The sequence below is a fragment of the Camarhynchus parvulus genome, chromosome 20, assembly GCF_901933205.1.
Source record: "Camarhynchus parvulus chromosome 20, STF_HiC, whole genome shotgun sequence".
In the NCBI taxonomy this organism is placed as follows: domain Eukaryota; kingdom Metazoa; phylum Chordata; class Aves; order Passeriformes; family Thraupidae; genus Camarhynchus; species Camarhynchus parvulus.
The window spans coordinates 7,281,981-7,298,341 of record NC_044590.1 but is presented as its reverse complement, the minus strand read 5'-3'; the positions used below and the strand labels follow the sequence as shown (position 1 = coordinate 7,298,341).

At 50.2% G+C, this 16,361-nt stretch overlaps 2 protein-coding genes across 3 annotated transcripts; one reads left to right on the top strand and one right to left on the bottom strand.

Annotated features, from left to right (window-relative positions):
• Window positions 1-71: 71 nt before the first annotated feature.
• On the bottom strand, window positions 72-5,910 carry POFUT1 (protein O-fucosyltransferase 1). 2 transcript variants are annotated; one of them, XM_030963371.1, is made up of 7 exons: window positions 5,734-5,910; window positions 4,833-4,954; window positions 4,562-4,744; window positions 3,885-3,997; window positions 3,057-3,249; window positions 2,312-2,554; window positions 72-1,876 (listed from the first exon to the last, which is right to left on the bottom strand). In XM_030963371.1, the coding sequence occupies exons 1-7, from the start codon at window positions 5,873-5,875 to the stop codon at window positions 1,688-1,690; spliced, it is 1,185 nt and encodes a 394-aa protein (XP_030819231.1). In that variant the 5' UTR covers window positions 5,876-5,910; the 3' UTR covers window positions 72-1,687. The 2 variants fall into 2 exon arrangements, with proteins under 2 accessions (XP_030819231.1, XP_030819230.1); XM_030963370.1 differs by having other exon boundaries at window positions 75-1,876; window positions 5,708-5,910.
• An 18-nt stretch (window positions 5,911-5,928) lies between these two features.
• Window positions 5,929-12,888, top strand: PLAGL2 (PLAG1 like zinc finger 2). The gene is made up of 4 exons (XM_030963369.1): window positions 5,929-5,998; window positions 6,437-6,546; window positions 7,950-8,338; window positions 9,133-12,888. The coding sequence occupies exons 3-4, from the start codon at window positions 8,076-8,078 to the stop codon at window positions 10,352-10,354; spliced, it is 1,485 nt and encodes a 494-aa protein (XP_030819229.1). The 5' UTR covers window positions 5,929-5,998; window positions 6,437-6,546; window positions 7,950-8,075; the 3' UTR covers window positions 10,355-12,888.
• Window positions 12,889-16,361: the final 3,473 nt, after the last annotated feature.

Sequence of the window (16,361 nt, the reverse complement as noted above, 5' to 3'; positions counted from 1 at the left end):
GGTACCAGACTCCTGCAATGTAGGAAGGAATATTGGTGCACTACGAGTGAATACAAAATCAAGTTTTTATTAGTACAAAAAATACCTTATTTAAAAAAACAGAAAAGAAACACCCCATCCCAACATTTTGTTTTAATACTTTTTCTTCCCAACACTGCGGGCAAAGGCTTCCCCTCCTCCACAGCAAGGCAAGGCAGCCCCAAGGGAATCGCCCAAGATCAGTAAACTGTATGGCACAAGGAGGTTCAGTCTTCAAAAGCCCAGCTTCCAAAGGCCCTAAAACAGATAATTTTCACCCAAATCCCATGATTTTTAAAGCCAGCCCTGAGGAAACAAGAGATGAGTTTTTGCCACCCTGACACCTGGGGGACCTTCTCATTTTGCCCATTTTTTCTCACTCCCCTGAGCCCTCAAACTCCTTCAAAGCTCAGAAACATTTCAAGGAGGAAAAGATCACCATAAAGAGAGACATTTGGAGTAAACTGCTCATAACAGCTTTGCCTGGACTGCAGCAGTGCACTGGAGGCAGCAGCTCTGGTATCACAGACTCACCCAAGAGGCATTTCAGAAAATTGAACCATTCTGTACTCAGTCTTTGGACCAGAAAATGAAGTCACAGAAGCATCAGAAGGCGTTGTTCAAGTTGAGTCTCACCATGTTGGGATTATCAGTGTTACCAGCATCAAACCACACCAGGCCAAACAGAGGGCTTTGGGCTGTTGCTTCCCCATCAATGAATAATTTTCCAGAGTTACCTGCACTGGGAACTGCCCCAGTCAAGGGTAATGTTCTCAGAGAGGTTATCTTATAAAGTACAAAAACAAAACAATACCATAGACCCAAGTATGACATACCTAACCCCACTACAGCTATTTCAATAACCTTGGCTCAAAGTTTCTCTTCTACCACAGACCTCACTGACATCAACAGCTACAAAGCTACGAGCCCTCAATCTCCAGTCCTGGCCTGGCTGTGACAGATCTCCTCCCATGTCCTGCACACACCTTGCCCCAGGCTGATGCAGAGAGGCTGAACAGGCAGCTGCCATGTCACACCATGTCCCACTGCACTCCTCCAGCACCACCAAAGAGATCCAGAGCCCCAGAGCATGGAGTATGGAATCTCTTTGGACAGGAGAAGGGACACTGAGGCACTGTGGTGACACAGGTCTGGTAAGACAGCTGTGGTCCTTGATAAACCCCAGAGCTTTTCCAGTCCTGAGCTTCACCTTGCACACCCTTTCCAGGGAACCTGATATGCCTGACAGAAGTTTTACACTCAAAGAGAACCAATTATGGTCAGTTTTGGACATGAAGCTTCAAACACCTCCAGGTGAGAGTTAAGAATTAATAGAGAAAGTAAAGAGGAGGAAATCTGAGCAGCAGCTTCATCATGATTGCTGGTGAATCCCAAGTAGTGAGAACTGAGAACTATAAAAGCTACATCTTAAAAAACTATACATAGTTTATAGTTTCCTATAAACCACAGGATTTAAATTCCTATCTGAGCTCACACTGGAAACACAGGAGAGACCAGACAGAACAGTCTGGAAGGGACTGTGAGGAGCATTGGAGGGCAGGAGCTCTCCCACAGCCCAGCAATGACTGCCCACAGGGAATGCTGCAGCACCAAGGACCCAGCCCAGAGCCCTGGAACCAGGGAGCTCCTCCTCCTCCTCCTCCTTTGGTCAGAACTCATCCCGCAGCCTTGGTGGGTGGTCCATGCCAAAAAACGAGGAGGGTTTCCCATGGATGTCACGTTCTCTTTTCACAAAGGCAGTGAAGGAAGAGACACAGTTCCCGATGAAGTGATCGGACTGGCCAAGGATGTACAGATCAATCTGAGGCACTTCTGGCTGCAAGCTGACAACCTTGAGCTGCAGAGAAACGAGGAGAGCAGATGAATCCAGTCAGCTATTATCACAATCCAATGCCTTGGCATAATGTTAGAAATGGAATACACAACAGAAAGAGAGTGAGTTTTGTCTTTCTCTGCCCTATAACTCATTTATGATTAGATCAATGTCAGAGCATTTCTGAAAATCACTTAGGTTTATTTAATTTAAACCCTTTTCATGGAAATATTTACTATCATGCCAGACAATGCTCTTCAATCTCCCGGGGAAAAAAAAAAGACTTTTACAGGATAATTTTTATTGCTATGAGCCAAATTCACTTTGAGATGCCAATATTTGGCTGTGAATAACCTATTCCACAACTGCCTGTCTGCTATCCATGACAGCCTTGGGCCAGAAGCCAAGGAAGGCTTTTATCCAAGCACTCCTGCTAGAAGAGGTTTCTGGAACACTCACCTTTCCCTGGAAGAACTGCTGTATTTCTGTTGTGTAGGGCTCGGAATCAGTAGCAATATAAACAGATTTAGCTTCAATCTTTGCCACCCAGAGCTTGAGAGCCCGTTTGATCTCTTGGAGGTCTGGCAGGCACATGTCCATGGTGAGAGGCACCGCAGCACTGCGGTCGTAGCCCACGCACTGCGGTGAAGCCATGAAGTGTGGCCCAGCTGTCCCATCCTTTAACATGTTGCAGGCATTTTTCTATTGGAAGAGGAAAAGAGAATCACAGAACCATCAAAGTTGAAGATCTCTGAGATTATAAACTCCAAACTTTGAACAGATACCACATGCCCACTAAACCTTATCAGAAAGTGCCACCTCTACTTGTGTTCTGGACACTTCCATGAATGGCAATTCCACCGTGGCCCTGGGCAGGCTGGACCAGTGCTCCATCACTTGTTCAGTGAATAATTTTCCCCTAATATTCAACCTGAACCTCCCCTGGTGCAACCTGAGGTCATTTCCCTTGGTCCTGTCGCTGGGAGGAGAGGCTGAACCCCACCTCACCACAAACTTTTTTCGGGTTTTTTTTGTACCACATTCAAATGAGAAAACACCACCACGTCCCCCACCTCTGCCTGTCTGAAAGAATCCCAGCACCACTGCTAACACACAGGGAGCTCCTGGATGCCAGTAGGGATCAGGTGCTGTCCCAGCACAGCTCCTTTTAGAGCAGCTTTGCCCACACCCCATTGTGCCGTACCCAGTCGGAGCCGATCCTCAGGTGAATTCCCACGTAGGGCCGGAGCAGCAGGGACTGGATGTAGGCTTCTCCCTTCTCCACCATGGCATCCGACCACTCCATGTACTTCTGCAGGGGCCGGTGCTCCTCCAGGACAGGGAACTGGGCTGGAGCTCCAGGTAAGGCAAGAACAGGGTGCTCAGAGGCTGGAAACCTACAGAAAACCAAACCCAGCAGGCTGAAACGTGACCTAGCCTGCACGAAGGCTGCTGTGAAGGGTAGAAACCAGGAACACCCCAAAATATGCAGCATTTATTGCTCCAAATTGAGATAATTGTATCTGGTTTGTCACCTAAACTGAAGGAATCTCAGGGGCTGTATTTTACCTCAGACCTTTTATCTGACAAGCAATAAGAGAAGAACCTCAAACATGCTGCCAAGCAATGGGATGTTACATTTTCACCCCAAACTAGACCATTTCTGTCAAACTTACTGATAACCACTAAAGTCACTCATGTCTCTGAAAACACAAATACAGTTCATAATCCCCAAGTGAGAACCAAATTCTTTTTGATGATTAATTACATATTTAATAAATACTTGATAAATTAAATATTCCTGGCTCAGAAGTCAATCAGCCTAACAGAGTTCATACCTAAAATAATGCCCACAGGAAGTGCTCAGCAAACATTTAATGGAAAAAACATTAATATTTTTAACTATATTACTAACTCACCACTTCAATCTCTCCCCCAAAATGTAAAGTCACAAAACACAGTCACAGCTGCTTTCATGAGTGACTCTAAATGCCCGCAGTGACCTGCCAGCACTCATGCATCTTCTTGGTACCTTTGGATCCAATGGTCCTTGTACGCAGGACTGAAGGAAATTCCCTTGAAGAGCTCAGACTTATCAAAATCCACTTGGAACTGATCCCAGAAGGGACCAAACGGATTTCCATCCTGCAAAGGAAAGACAAGTGTTCATTTAGTGCACACACAGAGCCTGAATGGTGGATGTGCAAAGATCCTGAGGTGCAAAGCAGGAGCCTGTTCCAGGATGGAAGCAGCTGGGATACAACAGCCTGTTTGACACAACAGCTCCACAGGAAGGAGATAGAGAAATACATTTGTATATTTAGCTTCAACCTTTGCCACCCAGAGTATACAGGGAAGTTCACTGAGAAGGTTGCAAAGGTTGTCTCAAAGAACAAGGACACCACAACTCCCAAACTTGTAGTTAAGAGAGGTTGCTTTAACACCAGCGGGAAAACAGAGAGCAGGAGATAAGCCACAGTCTCAATTAAATCTGAGGTGATAAAATCTACTTGCACAAGACTATCGCTGATCCCCAAGCACTTGTAGACAAAGAAAACGAATGATGGCACAGCATGCCACTCCACAAGTGGTGAAAGCAAAGCCACACAGACCGATTTGCGGCGGGTAACTCCTAAATTTGCGAATCAATGGCGACCTGAACGAGTCAGTCGTACACTTTGGAATTAAGCCGTGCCCGCGGGAGCTCACCTTCATGGGACACGTGCTTTTGTCCGCGCTTCTCTGGGCAGCAGCCTCGAAGCAATAAGCCACCCTGCTGCCGGGCGGCCAGTGCCGGGGCGCTAGCTGCTCCATGAACATCTCCAGGCTCACCACGCGGTGGTAGCGCCGCAGCGGCTCCAGCCTGAAGAGCTCCGAGTAGGGGACGTGCAGCTGGGGGAAAGCAGAGCCGTGAGCCGGGGCTCATCCCCGGGGAGCCCCAGCCCTGCCCGCCGCTCCCGCCCTCCCCGCCGGGGCTCACGTTGGTGTAGGGCGGGCGGTGGTGCCGGTACTCGATCCAGGGCGGCACGGCCAGGGTCCGGTTGAGGGCGCGGGCGAAGGCCAGGGCTCCCAGGAAGTGCTCGGCCTGGTTACCGAAACGGCCTGCGGGAGACGGGGCTCAGCCGGGCGGGACCGCGCCGGGACGGACCGGGCACGGAGCGGGGGATGCAGCGGGGAACGGAGCGGGGATACAGCGGGGAACGGAGCGGGGATACAGCGGGGAACGGAGCGGGGATGCAGCGGGGAACGCAGCGGGGGGATACAGGACGGCGGGGATCAGCGGGGAACGCAGCGGGGAACGGGCGGGGATACAGCGGGGAACGGAGCGGGGATACAGCGGGGCACGGAGCGGGGATGCAGCGGGGAACGCAGCGGGGATACAGCGGGGAATGGAGCAGGGATACACCGGGGAATGGAGCGGGGATACAGCGGGGCACGGAGCGGGGATACAGCGGGGCACGGAGCGGGGATACAGCGGGGAATGGAGCGGGGATACAGCGGGGCACGGAGCGGGGATACAGCGGGGCACGGAGCGGGGATACAGCGGGGAATGGAGCGGGGATGCAGCGGGGAACGGAGCGGGGATACAGCGGGGCATGGAGCGGGGATACAGCGGGGAACGGAGCGGGGATACAGCGGGGAATGGAGCGGGGATACAGCGGGGAACGGAGCGGGGATGCAGCGGGGCATGGAGCGGGGATACAGCGGGGCACGGAGCGGGGATACAGCGGGGAACGGACCGCGGACCGCGCCGGGAGATGAACCGGGGTCTGCAGCACCGGGGTCTGCAGCGGGAACCGCACCGGGGGATGCAACCGGAAGATGCACAGGGGGCCTGCACCGGGAAAGCCTCACCCATGCAGGGACAGTAGAGCAGGTACCCGGCCTCGTCCCAGGCGGGTGCCTCGCCGCCTCCCGCCGCCGTCCCCGGGAGGAGCAGGAGGAGGGCGAGGAGCAGCGGGGCCGGCGGCTCCGCCATGGCGGCTCGTCCGCGGCCAGAGCCCGGCGCCACCATCCCGGCATGCCCCGCGGCGCGCCGCTCTGGCGGCCGCCACCGAGCCGTGACGTCACTCCCACAAGGCCCCGCGCAATGGCGCCGCCGGGGCCGGGAGCGGAGCCGCGCTTGGCGGGGCCCGGGGGAACGGGGTGAGCGCGGGGGGGCGAGGGAGGGGGGCGGCACCGCAGCGAGGGGCGGTGGCACGGCCGTACCCTCCCCTCGGTGGCGGGGTCCCCTCAGGGGACAGGGGGGCGTGTGAGGAGGAGGAGGAGGATGCGGGGCGGAGGGGGGGGCGTAGGCCGGGCCCGCCTCCCTCCCCTCAGCGCTGCGGGGCGGGGGTGGGATGTGTGATCCCGCTCCACCGGGACTGCGTTATCCCCGCGGGTGGGGGTCTCCCGGTGGGCTTCCGAGGCAAACGGCGGAGGTGCCGGAGGGAGGAGCGAGTTGCCCCTCGCGGCCACCCCCCGGCACCTCCGCCGTTTGCAAGGCGGTTGCAGCAGCACCTCTGAATTCCTTAAAATTCCATATGATCGTTTATGCACCTTACTGTTAAAAACATCCAAATTCAAACTCTTGTCTTCTTCCAGGTAGCTTTGAAACTGGCCCAGATGGCCAGGCTTTTTCGGAGGGAAAGGAGCAGTTCCCCGGTGAAAGTGGTGGAGACTCTCAGGACACCTGCACAGCTCTGGAGCAAGAGGTAGAGAACATTCATCTTTTCTGGGACATATTTCATAGAGAGGTGGAATAGTCATGCTTTTAGCACCTAGTAAGACAGCTTGCTCTGAACCACAGGCCTCCTGCACCCTGAGGGGTCAGAGTAGCTGTCACACCACTCTGGTTTGTCCCAAAGTGGCACCTCAGCAGTTCTGGTCCTTGATTGTTCTGCTCTGACCACGTAGATTTAGCCTGCACAAAACCAAGTTTTGTTCTTAACAGGCATTCCCAAAGCTCACAGTGATATATTTTCTTGGAGTCAACCAGTTTCCCAGTGTTTTCCACCCTGAGGGAACCATCCATGCTATTTGGGGTGACGGTGCAGTCACAGTAATTGTCATTTCAGCTCTTCATAACGTTCCTTGAGCACTTTCTTGGGGGTTGGTTTGTTCCCTCGCAGTTGCACATCCTGCCCACAACTCGCACTCGTGTTGATGTGCAGCAGGAAGTTCCTCCTCTGAAGCAATCATGGAGTGAGGGTTTGATGCTATTTTAAGTAGGGTTTCTCAGGCAGCCAAATTGAGTGAAAGAGGTTGGTTTTATTTCAGCTGACCGTTTACCAGTCGAGCTGGCAGTAGAACCCTGTAAAAACCAACACACAACTCAAGAACAACCTGCTGAGAGAGATTCATGTAGAACCTCATCAATGTGAAAGCCAGAAGAGCTTAGAGGAGGTGTACTTTTTTGGACAGGAAACAGTTTGAGCTTCCATTATTAATGCATGAGAGTGTCAAAGAAAAAAAAAAGAGTTAAAAATTGCTCATTACAGTAGAAAACTTGCTGATCCTGAGAGGCAGAATCTGCCTCACAGTCGGAAAGTGAAAATGCAATGAGTAATCCCACCCTGAAGAGGAGCAGCATCCGTTGCCTTCCAGAAAAAGGTGTGATGTTGATGATAATTGAGAGCTTTCTTCCTCAGCCTCATTCAGCCACATCTGGGGGTTCAGATTGATTTGCTCTGGAGATTGTTTTGCCCAGTGCACCAGGTTGGTAGCAGAAAGGATGGGAAAAGAAAATACAGGAGAACTCTGAGAATCTCTGAGAGGGAATTCCATGTAGGCAGGAACCAAGAGCAAGTGAGAATATAAAAAAATGGGATGAGAAGTGATCTGCAAGACACATAGGGAAAGGTATTTAGAGCTACAAATAGACACCTTTTATGATATTTCAGGAGAAAATACATCCAACACATAACACTGGCTCCTAATAGTGGCAAAAAATGCAATTCAGAAAAAGTTTAACATAGTTTTATTCAGGTAACAGGTTAAGGGGGAAGAGACAGAAAAATGTTATTGATTGGAGGTCCCCATGGCTGGGAATGCACATATTCACTGTGTACACAGGTGAAGGTGGCAGTGAATTAACACCAGCCTTCTGTGATTTCAGATGAAGAAGTTCTGCTATTAAAGCAGTTTGGTCACAGGGGGCTCCAACAGAAAACTGCACCAGGACAACATCACAGCCCACAGGCTTGAGTTCTGCTTGACATGGCCATGTTCTACTAGACCTGCCATGACGGCATTTTTCCCCAGTGTTCCCAACTGGATTCAAGATGCAAAGCAGGAGGAGGAAGAGACAGGCTGGAAATTAGTCCCCAGACCAAGAGGTGAAGAAACCGAAAGTCAGGGAAAGTGCCAGTGTGAACTATCGGAGCCCTCCTTCCCTCACGTGGACAAGCTGAGAACTCACACACTTTCCCATTCGGAGCAGAGGCCCTACAACTGCCCCCAGCTGCACTGTGGCAAGGCCTTTGCCTCCAAGTACAAGCTCTACAGGTAGGTATCTGCAAGTGCCTCTGCCCAGCAGAGAGGGGAAACCCCCTCCCTCCTGTGTCTTTGCTTGAATTTCTGAGAAGCTGGAGGAGGGGAAATACCCTTTTACCTTGCAAAGCAGTTGAGTCCCAGACATTACCATACTTGGCATCTCTTTAGGTGCCTTCCAGAGAACTTCAGCTAATGCTGTATCCTGAGCTCAAGCTGTTTTATGTTTCACTGAGGAGGAAATAGAAACAGAAAGTGAAGTTCACAGATGAAAAAACAAAATGAAAAGCAAGAATAGCGTTTGCATTCATAAATCCTGCTTCTAAGCACAGGGATAATTCCATGGCAGCTGTTGCTCCAGTATGGAGAAGTAGAGTTCCCATTGATGTAGTGCAGTACAACACAAAATAGTTAAACAGTGATGGCTGAAAACTTGAAACCAAGTGAACCACAGTGGGGGAGAATGTGAGATACCAAGGTGAAATCAGACCACAGTGGCTGTCAGCAGACTTGGGCACAGCCTGACCCTTCTGATAAAGTGAAGTTTTCTCACCTAGTGTCACAAACTAAGGAGGTTTTATTTGGCAGCCTCAGCAGAGAGCAGGAGCTGAGGGGAGACAGCTGCTGGGACAGACTGTAGCTTTTGCCTGAAGCGTTGTGCTTCTGTGCTCCTTGTTTAATGGAGGTAAAATGCCATCTGGGATTTTTGTGGCATGAAGTGTAGGACACAAGGAAAATTTTGGAAAACCAGCTTGTGTTCCCTCAGGGACTGAATGTTTGTCTGACATTTCCTGCTTTTCTCCCCTAAGGCATATGGCCACGCACTCTGCTCAGAAGCCCCACCAGTGCATGTACTGTGAGAAGATGTTCCACAGGAAGGATCACCTCCGGAACCACCTGCAGACCCACGATCCCAACAAGGAGGCTCTGCACTGTCCCGAGTGCGGCAAGAACTACAACACCAAACTGGGCTTCAGGCGACACCTGGCCATGCACGCGGCTGCCAGCGGTGACCTCAGCTGCAAGGTGTGCCTCCAGACCTTTGAGAGCACCCAGGTCCTGCTGGAGCACCTCAAAGCCCATTCCAGGCGGGCGTCCGGCGGGGCCAAGGAGAAGAAGCACCCGTGTGACCACTGCGACCGGCGCTTCTACACCCGCAAGGACGTGCGCAGGCACTTGGTGGTGCACACGGGGAGGAAGGACTTCCTGTGCCAGTACTGTGCTCAGAGGTTTGGGAGGAAAGACCACCTGACCAGGCACATGAAGAAAAGCCACTCCCAGGAACTGCTGAAGATTAAGACGGAGCCAGTGGACATGTTGGGTCTGCTCAGCTGCAGCTCCTCTGTGGCAGTGAAGGAAGAGCTGAGTCCTGTCCTGTGTATGGCATCCAGAGACATGATGGGTGGTAAGAGCTTCCCTGGCATGCTGCCGGTGGGCATGTACAGCACACATCTCCAAACCATGCCAAGCTCAGGGATGCCCCATTCTTTGGTTCCTAATTCTCTTCCAATGGGAATGAGCTACCCTCTGGAGTCTTCTTCTCCCATCTCCTCCCCACCGCAACCTCCTCCAAAGTATCAGCTTGGATCTACCTCATATTTGCCTGAGAAACTACCCAAAGTAGAGGTGGACAGCTTTTTGTCAGACTTCCCTGGCAGTCTGTCTCTCTCATCTGGTGATCCTCAGTCCTCTTCGCCTCAGCCACCTGCCCTGGATGAGGCTTTGCTTTCCAAGAGCCCTGCTAACCTCTCAGAGGCTCTCTGTGCTGCTAACATGGACTTTTCTCATCTTCTCGGCTTCCTTCCCCTAAACCTTCCTCCTTGCAATCCACCTGTCTCGTCGGGGGGATTGGTCATGGGCTACTCGCAGGGGGAGGCGCAACCACTGCTCACCACTTTGCAACATCAACCTCAAGAGTCTCCCGGAGCCGGGGCCTCGCTGAACTTTGGGCCCCTTCATTCGTTGCCCCCCGTCTTCACCTCCAGCTTGAGCACAACCACGCTGCCACGGTTCCACCAGGCATTCCAATAAGCTGGAAATAGCACTGGAGAACAGATCTTTCAGTCACCCTTTTGTGGAGAGCCTTAAAAACGCACAACTCTTCCTTCCTTGGGGGTGTGAAAGCTCTGGCAGAGCTGGGTCAGACAGGAGGTTTCTGATCTCGGAGGGAGCACTTGTAGACTGGAACCCGTGCAAGTCCCAGTCCTGTACAGCAGAAAGATTTCAGCTGATAGACTGGATATATTTTATCTAATTTTTAATCTGTGAATCAGGAGCCGCGCTTAGCACTGACCTTCCCTGAGAATGCTGGAGCTGTATTCCTCTCTGGGAAGGGACTGTCCTTCAGAAGGAGTTGAGACTCTTTCATCCTGGGCTAAACTTTTGAAGAGTCCAGCTTCCATTTCATGTTACCACACTGCAATTCTGGCAAACCAGCCAACACCTCCACACGGAGAAGAAGTCATGATACCACTCTGTATGAAGCCAATGGGGAAGAGGCTGTCCTTCCCTGCTACCTCTCATCCCATCACCCAACACAGCTTACTCCACATCAGTGTTAAGCAACAAGCCCGTTTACATAGTGAATTCAACGCCGCCTCTTTGGAGCTGTTAGGATAAACTCGTTATGGTGAACATTGTTTACACAACACAAGTCTGTTTCTGCCATTGCAAAAAATAGGAGGCACCAGAATACACTGGGTTCATCTCTGGTGTAGCTAGAACACTGTTTACACAACGAAGTCAGGTTGCACTGATTTCTCTTCACTTATCATGTTCTTCCCCCATGGGGAAATACACTGCTTTTGGACCACTTCAGCCTCTGCCCCTGTAGGCAGCAGCTTCCTGCCTTTTCTCGCTGGCTGTCCCAAGTGAAGGGGATGGAGCAGCTCTCACAGCTCAGCTTGGTGTGTGGTGTATGGACAGAGCCCTTTTAAATATCTCCCCCAGGCAAACAGATCTGGAAACCAAAGCACGTGAGAGAGCTGGGTGAGGAGCTCGGGCCATCGAGCATGGCAGACCAGGTGTGGGTGAGAACAGGCTGCAGGCCCTGCTCCATAGCTTCCCTTGGGATGAGGAACAGAGTATGAGTTTCTGGGGTTCGGGGTTTTTTTAACCACTCATTGAGGTCAGCACCCTTTTTGGCTTGTCCAGGAAGGAGTCTCAAAGGTATATTTTAACCTCAATGTTGATAACATGCAAGAATCAGGGATAAATTGGTCCCAGCTTCATGTACACGCTTTCAGTATATTTGAAGCATTTCTCCCAACACACATTTCTCCCCATTTGAAGCATATTCTCCCAATAGTTCTAACAAATGCTGAGGTTTGGGGCCTGCAGTCAACTTTTCACTTTGGATTTGGTTCCACTGGCCTTTTTTGTTCTCTCCTGCTCAAGCCTTGCCTCCTGAAGTTAAAGTCCTGCTTCCCTTGCTCCCTGCCCTACCTCTTCAACTCTTCCATGAGCTGTCTACCTACCAGGGTAGAAGGGTTATACTGGGAAGAGGCAGCCAGCTGCTGGTGTCACTTAGCACCTGTGTTGTCTCCTGCTCCTGTTTTCCTGGGCACTTCTACTGCAGATGGGAACATGTGGAGGTCACTCTGCACTGGTGCATGTTTGTGACTATGGACGGGCAGATCTTCATACCTCAGCATGGACGAACCATTGTAGGCCAATATAAACCAGGAAATCTGTCAATATTGTTCTCCATAAATCTAGGAAATGCAAAATCTACCTCTACTCTGTTATCTCAGCTCCTTGGGTGAAGCCAGATGCTGTCCTCCCCTGTCTCCCCAGAGCACATCCACCTCAGTTGATGCAGATTCCTTCCTGCTGAGCCATGATCCCACTGTGTGACATCAGCTGTGCCTCTTTTGGTCACAGGCTTGTCCCCTTCCATTTTACTCCAGAATTTTATTTTTAATTTAGCTTAGTAATTCTTCCCAGAATGACTCTTTAGCAATCCATTGATTCTCCAGAACATAGATCGGTTGTTTTAGGTTAGCCAGCAATGCTGCAAATAAGACTTTTGTATCAAAATGTAATATAAGATTTATTTACCTCAGCAATATCCTGTGGCAATGATCTCCCCAAGTTGAATGCAGTACTTTTTCCTTTTCTCCACTGGAAAATGTTGCCTTTCCAAGTCCAACGAGTGCCTTCTTGTTCTCTAACCTAGCAAAGGTAAACAGGGCATTGCAGCCAGTCTGTTTACCAGCATCGAATACCTCAGGCCTGTCTTCTATTGCTTTGCTCTTTGCAAATTAAAGAGTTTCACACTGTTATCAATTATATGCAAGCCTTATCCCTGTCTTCAGTTGAGAGGATTATTATTTTTGGAGAAATAAATGGTCAGAACTGATCACTCACTGCCAGTGAGGATTATCAGATTTATGCAATGCCATCACACACCTTCTCCCACTGCAGAACATTCAGCTTTTTTGCTTCCTGCCTGCATTGTACTCTGAACAGATGTCATCACTGGAATTCCTTTAGCAGTGGTAGCTAAACTTAGAGCCAGGCATCTTTTTCCTACCAGTAGTCTGTCAAAGAATAAATGGAATTCATTTTGCTATGATTTGCACGTGTGATTTGCTTTCCACAGCTACTTTAACAAGCAGAACTGCAGTAACTTTTGTCAGTGCAAGGAAAATCAAACCAGCAAGGGCAGCGTGGTCAGAGACAGCATTGGAGCTGATTCCAGGTGTTTGCACAGGAAAATGGATTCAAAGTTCCTCTACCACAACAGCTTGTAATCTGAAGGTATTTTACCAGTCAGTCTAAAACTAACGAGACTAATTCCATTTGAAATAGGAAATATGCAATTCACAGAACAAATTACAGTGAACAACCTTTACCTGTTTCTAAGAAAATACTTGGAGCATCCAAGCTTACAGCACTTGGGAATCCCAGTCCACTGGGACATATGTACCAAGCTCTTAGGCAAGTCAGTGGAACTCATCTTAGCCAAGCTCCTGCTGATGCAGCTGGAGGTGAGGGACAAGGGTAATTCTGGCATGCTGTGAGGGGATTGCTGCAGCACAGCCTGCAATCTGTTCTGTGGTGTGCAGGACCTTATGGCAGCCACTGTGCTGGTTATGTGATATAAAAAAATCATCCCAGAAAGAGTTTGGGTTTGGCTTTTGTTTTGGACCACAAGTTTGGGGCTGTGAGTCAGGCAGGCAGAGCCCAGGAAACCTTTCCACTGTGATCCCTCTGCTCCTGGCACACCTGTACCACAAAGAATGCACCAGAGCTCAAGGGCAGCAAGTACAGCACATAATTGTTCAGGAGGGTTTAATTAAGTAAAGGAATGTTTTAAACTGGCTGGCTTGGGGGGTGTCCATAGCAGTAGGAACACTGCAGTCAACTAAGATACAAACCCATAGACCTTCAGTTAGTAAAAGGACAGGACATGAACTTGCCAGCCCTTATAAATCAGACTCTGGATTCTCAGAAAGCCAAGGACCTAATGCCCCCTAGAAATAAGAACTAACAAAGAGCCAAGCCACTCCCTGGCAGCAGAGGGTTAACTCCTGCCCATCCTTCCAGGCTCAGATTGCCAGAACCCTGTGAAGGGCTGAAGATATTTTTTCCCCTCTGGGATTACACCTCACTCAAAATCCATTTGTAGGAAGGAACAATCTTGCATTTGCTTCCACTGAATTTCACATGACAGAATACTCACACACCATGTTGTGACAGACCCCGTTCTCTGTCTCACAACATTGCTGCTCTTTAGCCTCAGTGTTGAAAAATGGTGTCACTTCACCTGGAATCCTTTTTTCACCTCTGGTAGATTGATGATTTCAGTACTTTTGTTGAGCTCAGCTCTTTGTTCTTTAATTCCTTCCTTGCTGACAGGTGAACAGCAGCTGCTGGGAAGATTTCCTGCAGTTCACTGAAAAAATCCCTTTTTCCTTTCTCTACCATTGCACCACCTTTGCTCTCTGGACAGAACAACCCCACAGAGGCATTTTCTGCTGCCTGCAATTAAAATTTCCACAAATAAATCTTCAAAGATGTGCTTCCCATCACCCTACCTTCTTGCTTATCCTCTAATCCCAGTTAGTCAAGCTGACTGAATTCTCCCTCGGGTGCCTATTTTTAGTTAATTGCCTGCCCAAGCCCTGGAGCTATTCTGCCACTGAACAGTGAAGTGGATGAATGGCTCAAACAGAACCACTTCAGGTTTCCATCCTCATCCAAAATTTGTGTCTTTTCCATAACTTCTGGTATTTTTCCCAGTTCCTAGAGATGGGAGCTGCCACCTGAAGCTGTGAATCCCCTCCTGCCTGACCCCTGTGCAGTAGAAGGTGATTTGGTTTAGCCTGGTCTGCTGCATCTGGGAAGCCCAGGTTCTTTTCACCCCAATGCCCAGCTCTGGCACCTCTCACCCTTTTTCCATGCCTGTTTACCATAACATGCCACAGCCATACTGAGCCTCTCCTGGAAAGCAGCTGGAAGCTGCCAGGGAGATGCCATCACCACTGATCCAGCTGCCTTACAGGACCACTATTCCTATTCCCCACCACTTCTCAGGTTCTGTTGTCCCTGCTGCACAATCCATGCACACTCAGACTTAGACTCACCTCTGGCTATTCCCAGTGATGGACTTGCTTCCTTCTAGTGAATAACTGGGATCCCCTAGGAGTCCTACACATTTCAGCTGTTCTTATGGCTGCAGGGAAGGAGTTCTCTCCTGGGGCACAGTCTGCAATCTCTACCTGGAGCCAGCTCTACATCTTCCCACAGACCACACACCACTAATCACTTCACACTGGCATGCAAACAGGTGGAGCAAAACCAGAACTGGTGCTCAGAAATGAGACCAGAAAACAGATCACATTCTGCTTCTCACACACCCACAGCAGGAGATGAGCTTGGCTTTTCTGTTCAAAGTACATTTTATTTCCATGTGCACAGGTGGGCTTCAGGAGGAGCCTAAAGCACCTTCCTCACTCTGCTTGTGGTTGAAGCCAGGTCTGCCTGGTCCTTTCCACCACTGCCTAAATACCAGCATGGAAATAGAGCACACATGACACAGAGGGAGCTTCTCTGGGTCAGATCACACTGACAAGGGAACTTAAAAGCATTGCAAAAGATAACCAGGGAATTTGGAATTAATTTTTTTATTACTATAAATAGGTCAGCTCTTCAGCTGGGGGAAGCATCCTCAACATTGAAGTGTCTTGTTACAAACCAACCATCTCTCACTTTTATGTCTTTGTTTTGAACTACTGTGCAAGGGGATAACCAGCTCTAGCATGGAATGCACTGAGTGGACTGGGGACAGCTCCAGGGCCTGCAGGACAGGGACAGCCTCCAACACCTGGGGCAGGCCAGGCTGGCTGAGTGTCCAGGTGAACAGGCCAGGGACCTGCCTGCAGCCCTTCTCCCTCTGTAGTGTGTCTTGCAAGAAGGTAACACACATGAGCTTGGCTCACAGCCCTCAGAACCCACTTCAGGTTGCCATGCCAGGGTGCAGAAGCCTGGACGCTGCAGCACATCCCAGAACTTCTGCTAGAAGCCTTTCTGGAGTTTGAGATCTCCTCACCCTTCTGAGTGCCTCAGCCTTGATGCTTTGTGGAGCTTTCCCACTTCAGTGATTCCTGATATTTAGGAGCAATTTTTAGAAAGACTGTTTTGTAACATTTGAACCAGTGTTTTCCTTGAATGAGGATATTGAAGAACACAGAGCTGTCAGCTGATGTACTCTTGAGACCTGGGGTGGCTACAAGAAGGACAAAGAAGAACCTGTGGAACCCCTGGGAGCAGCCAAGCTCCAAAACTGCTGCTGGAAGAAAAGCTACTGAGTGGCCTTTACAGCCACAAATCATACCAAGAACCCTCTCCCAGCAAAAGCTGTGCCATCTCCCATAGCCTATACACATCCCATTGGAAGGTGAAGGGTTTGGGATCAGCCATGGCAGGGGAAAGCCACAGTGTCCCTCCCTTCACACTGTCCCTTCTTGTACTGGTTCTGGACAGGCCCCGTGCCTGACCTCCCTCCCTGCAGCTACAGCTGCCAAAGCCAGAA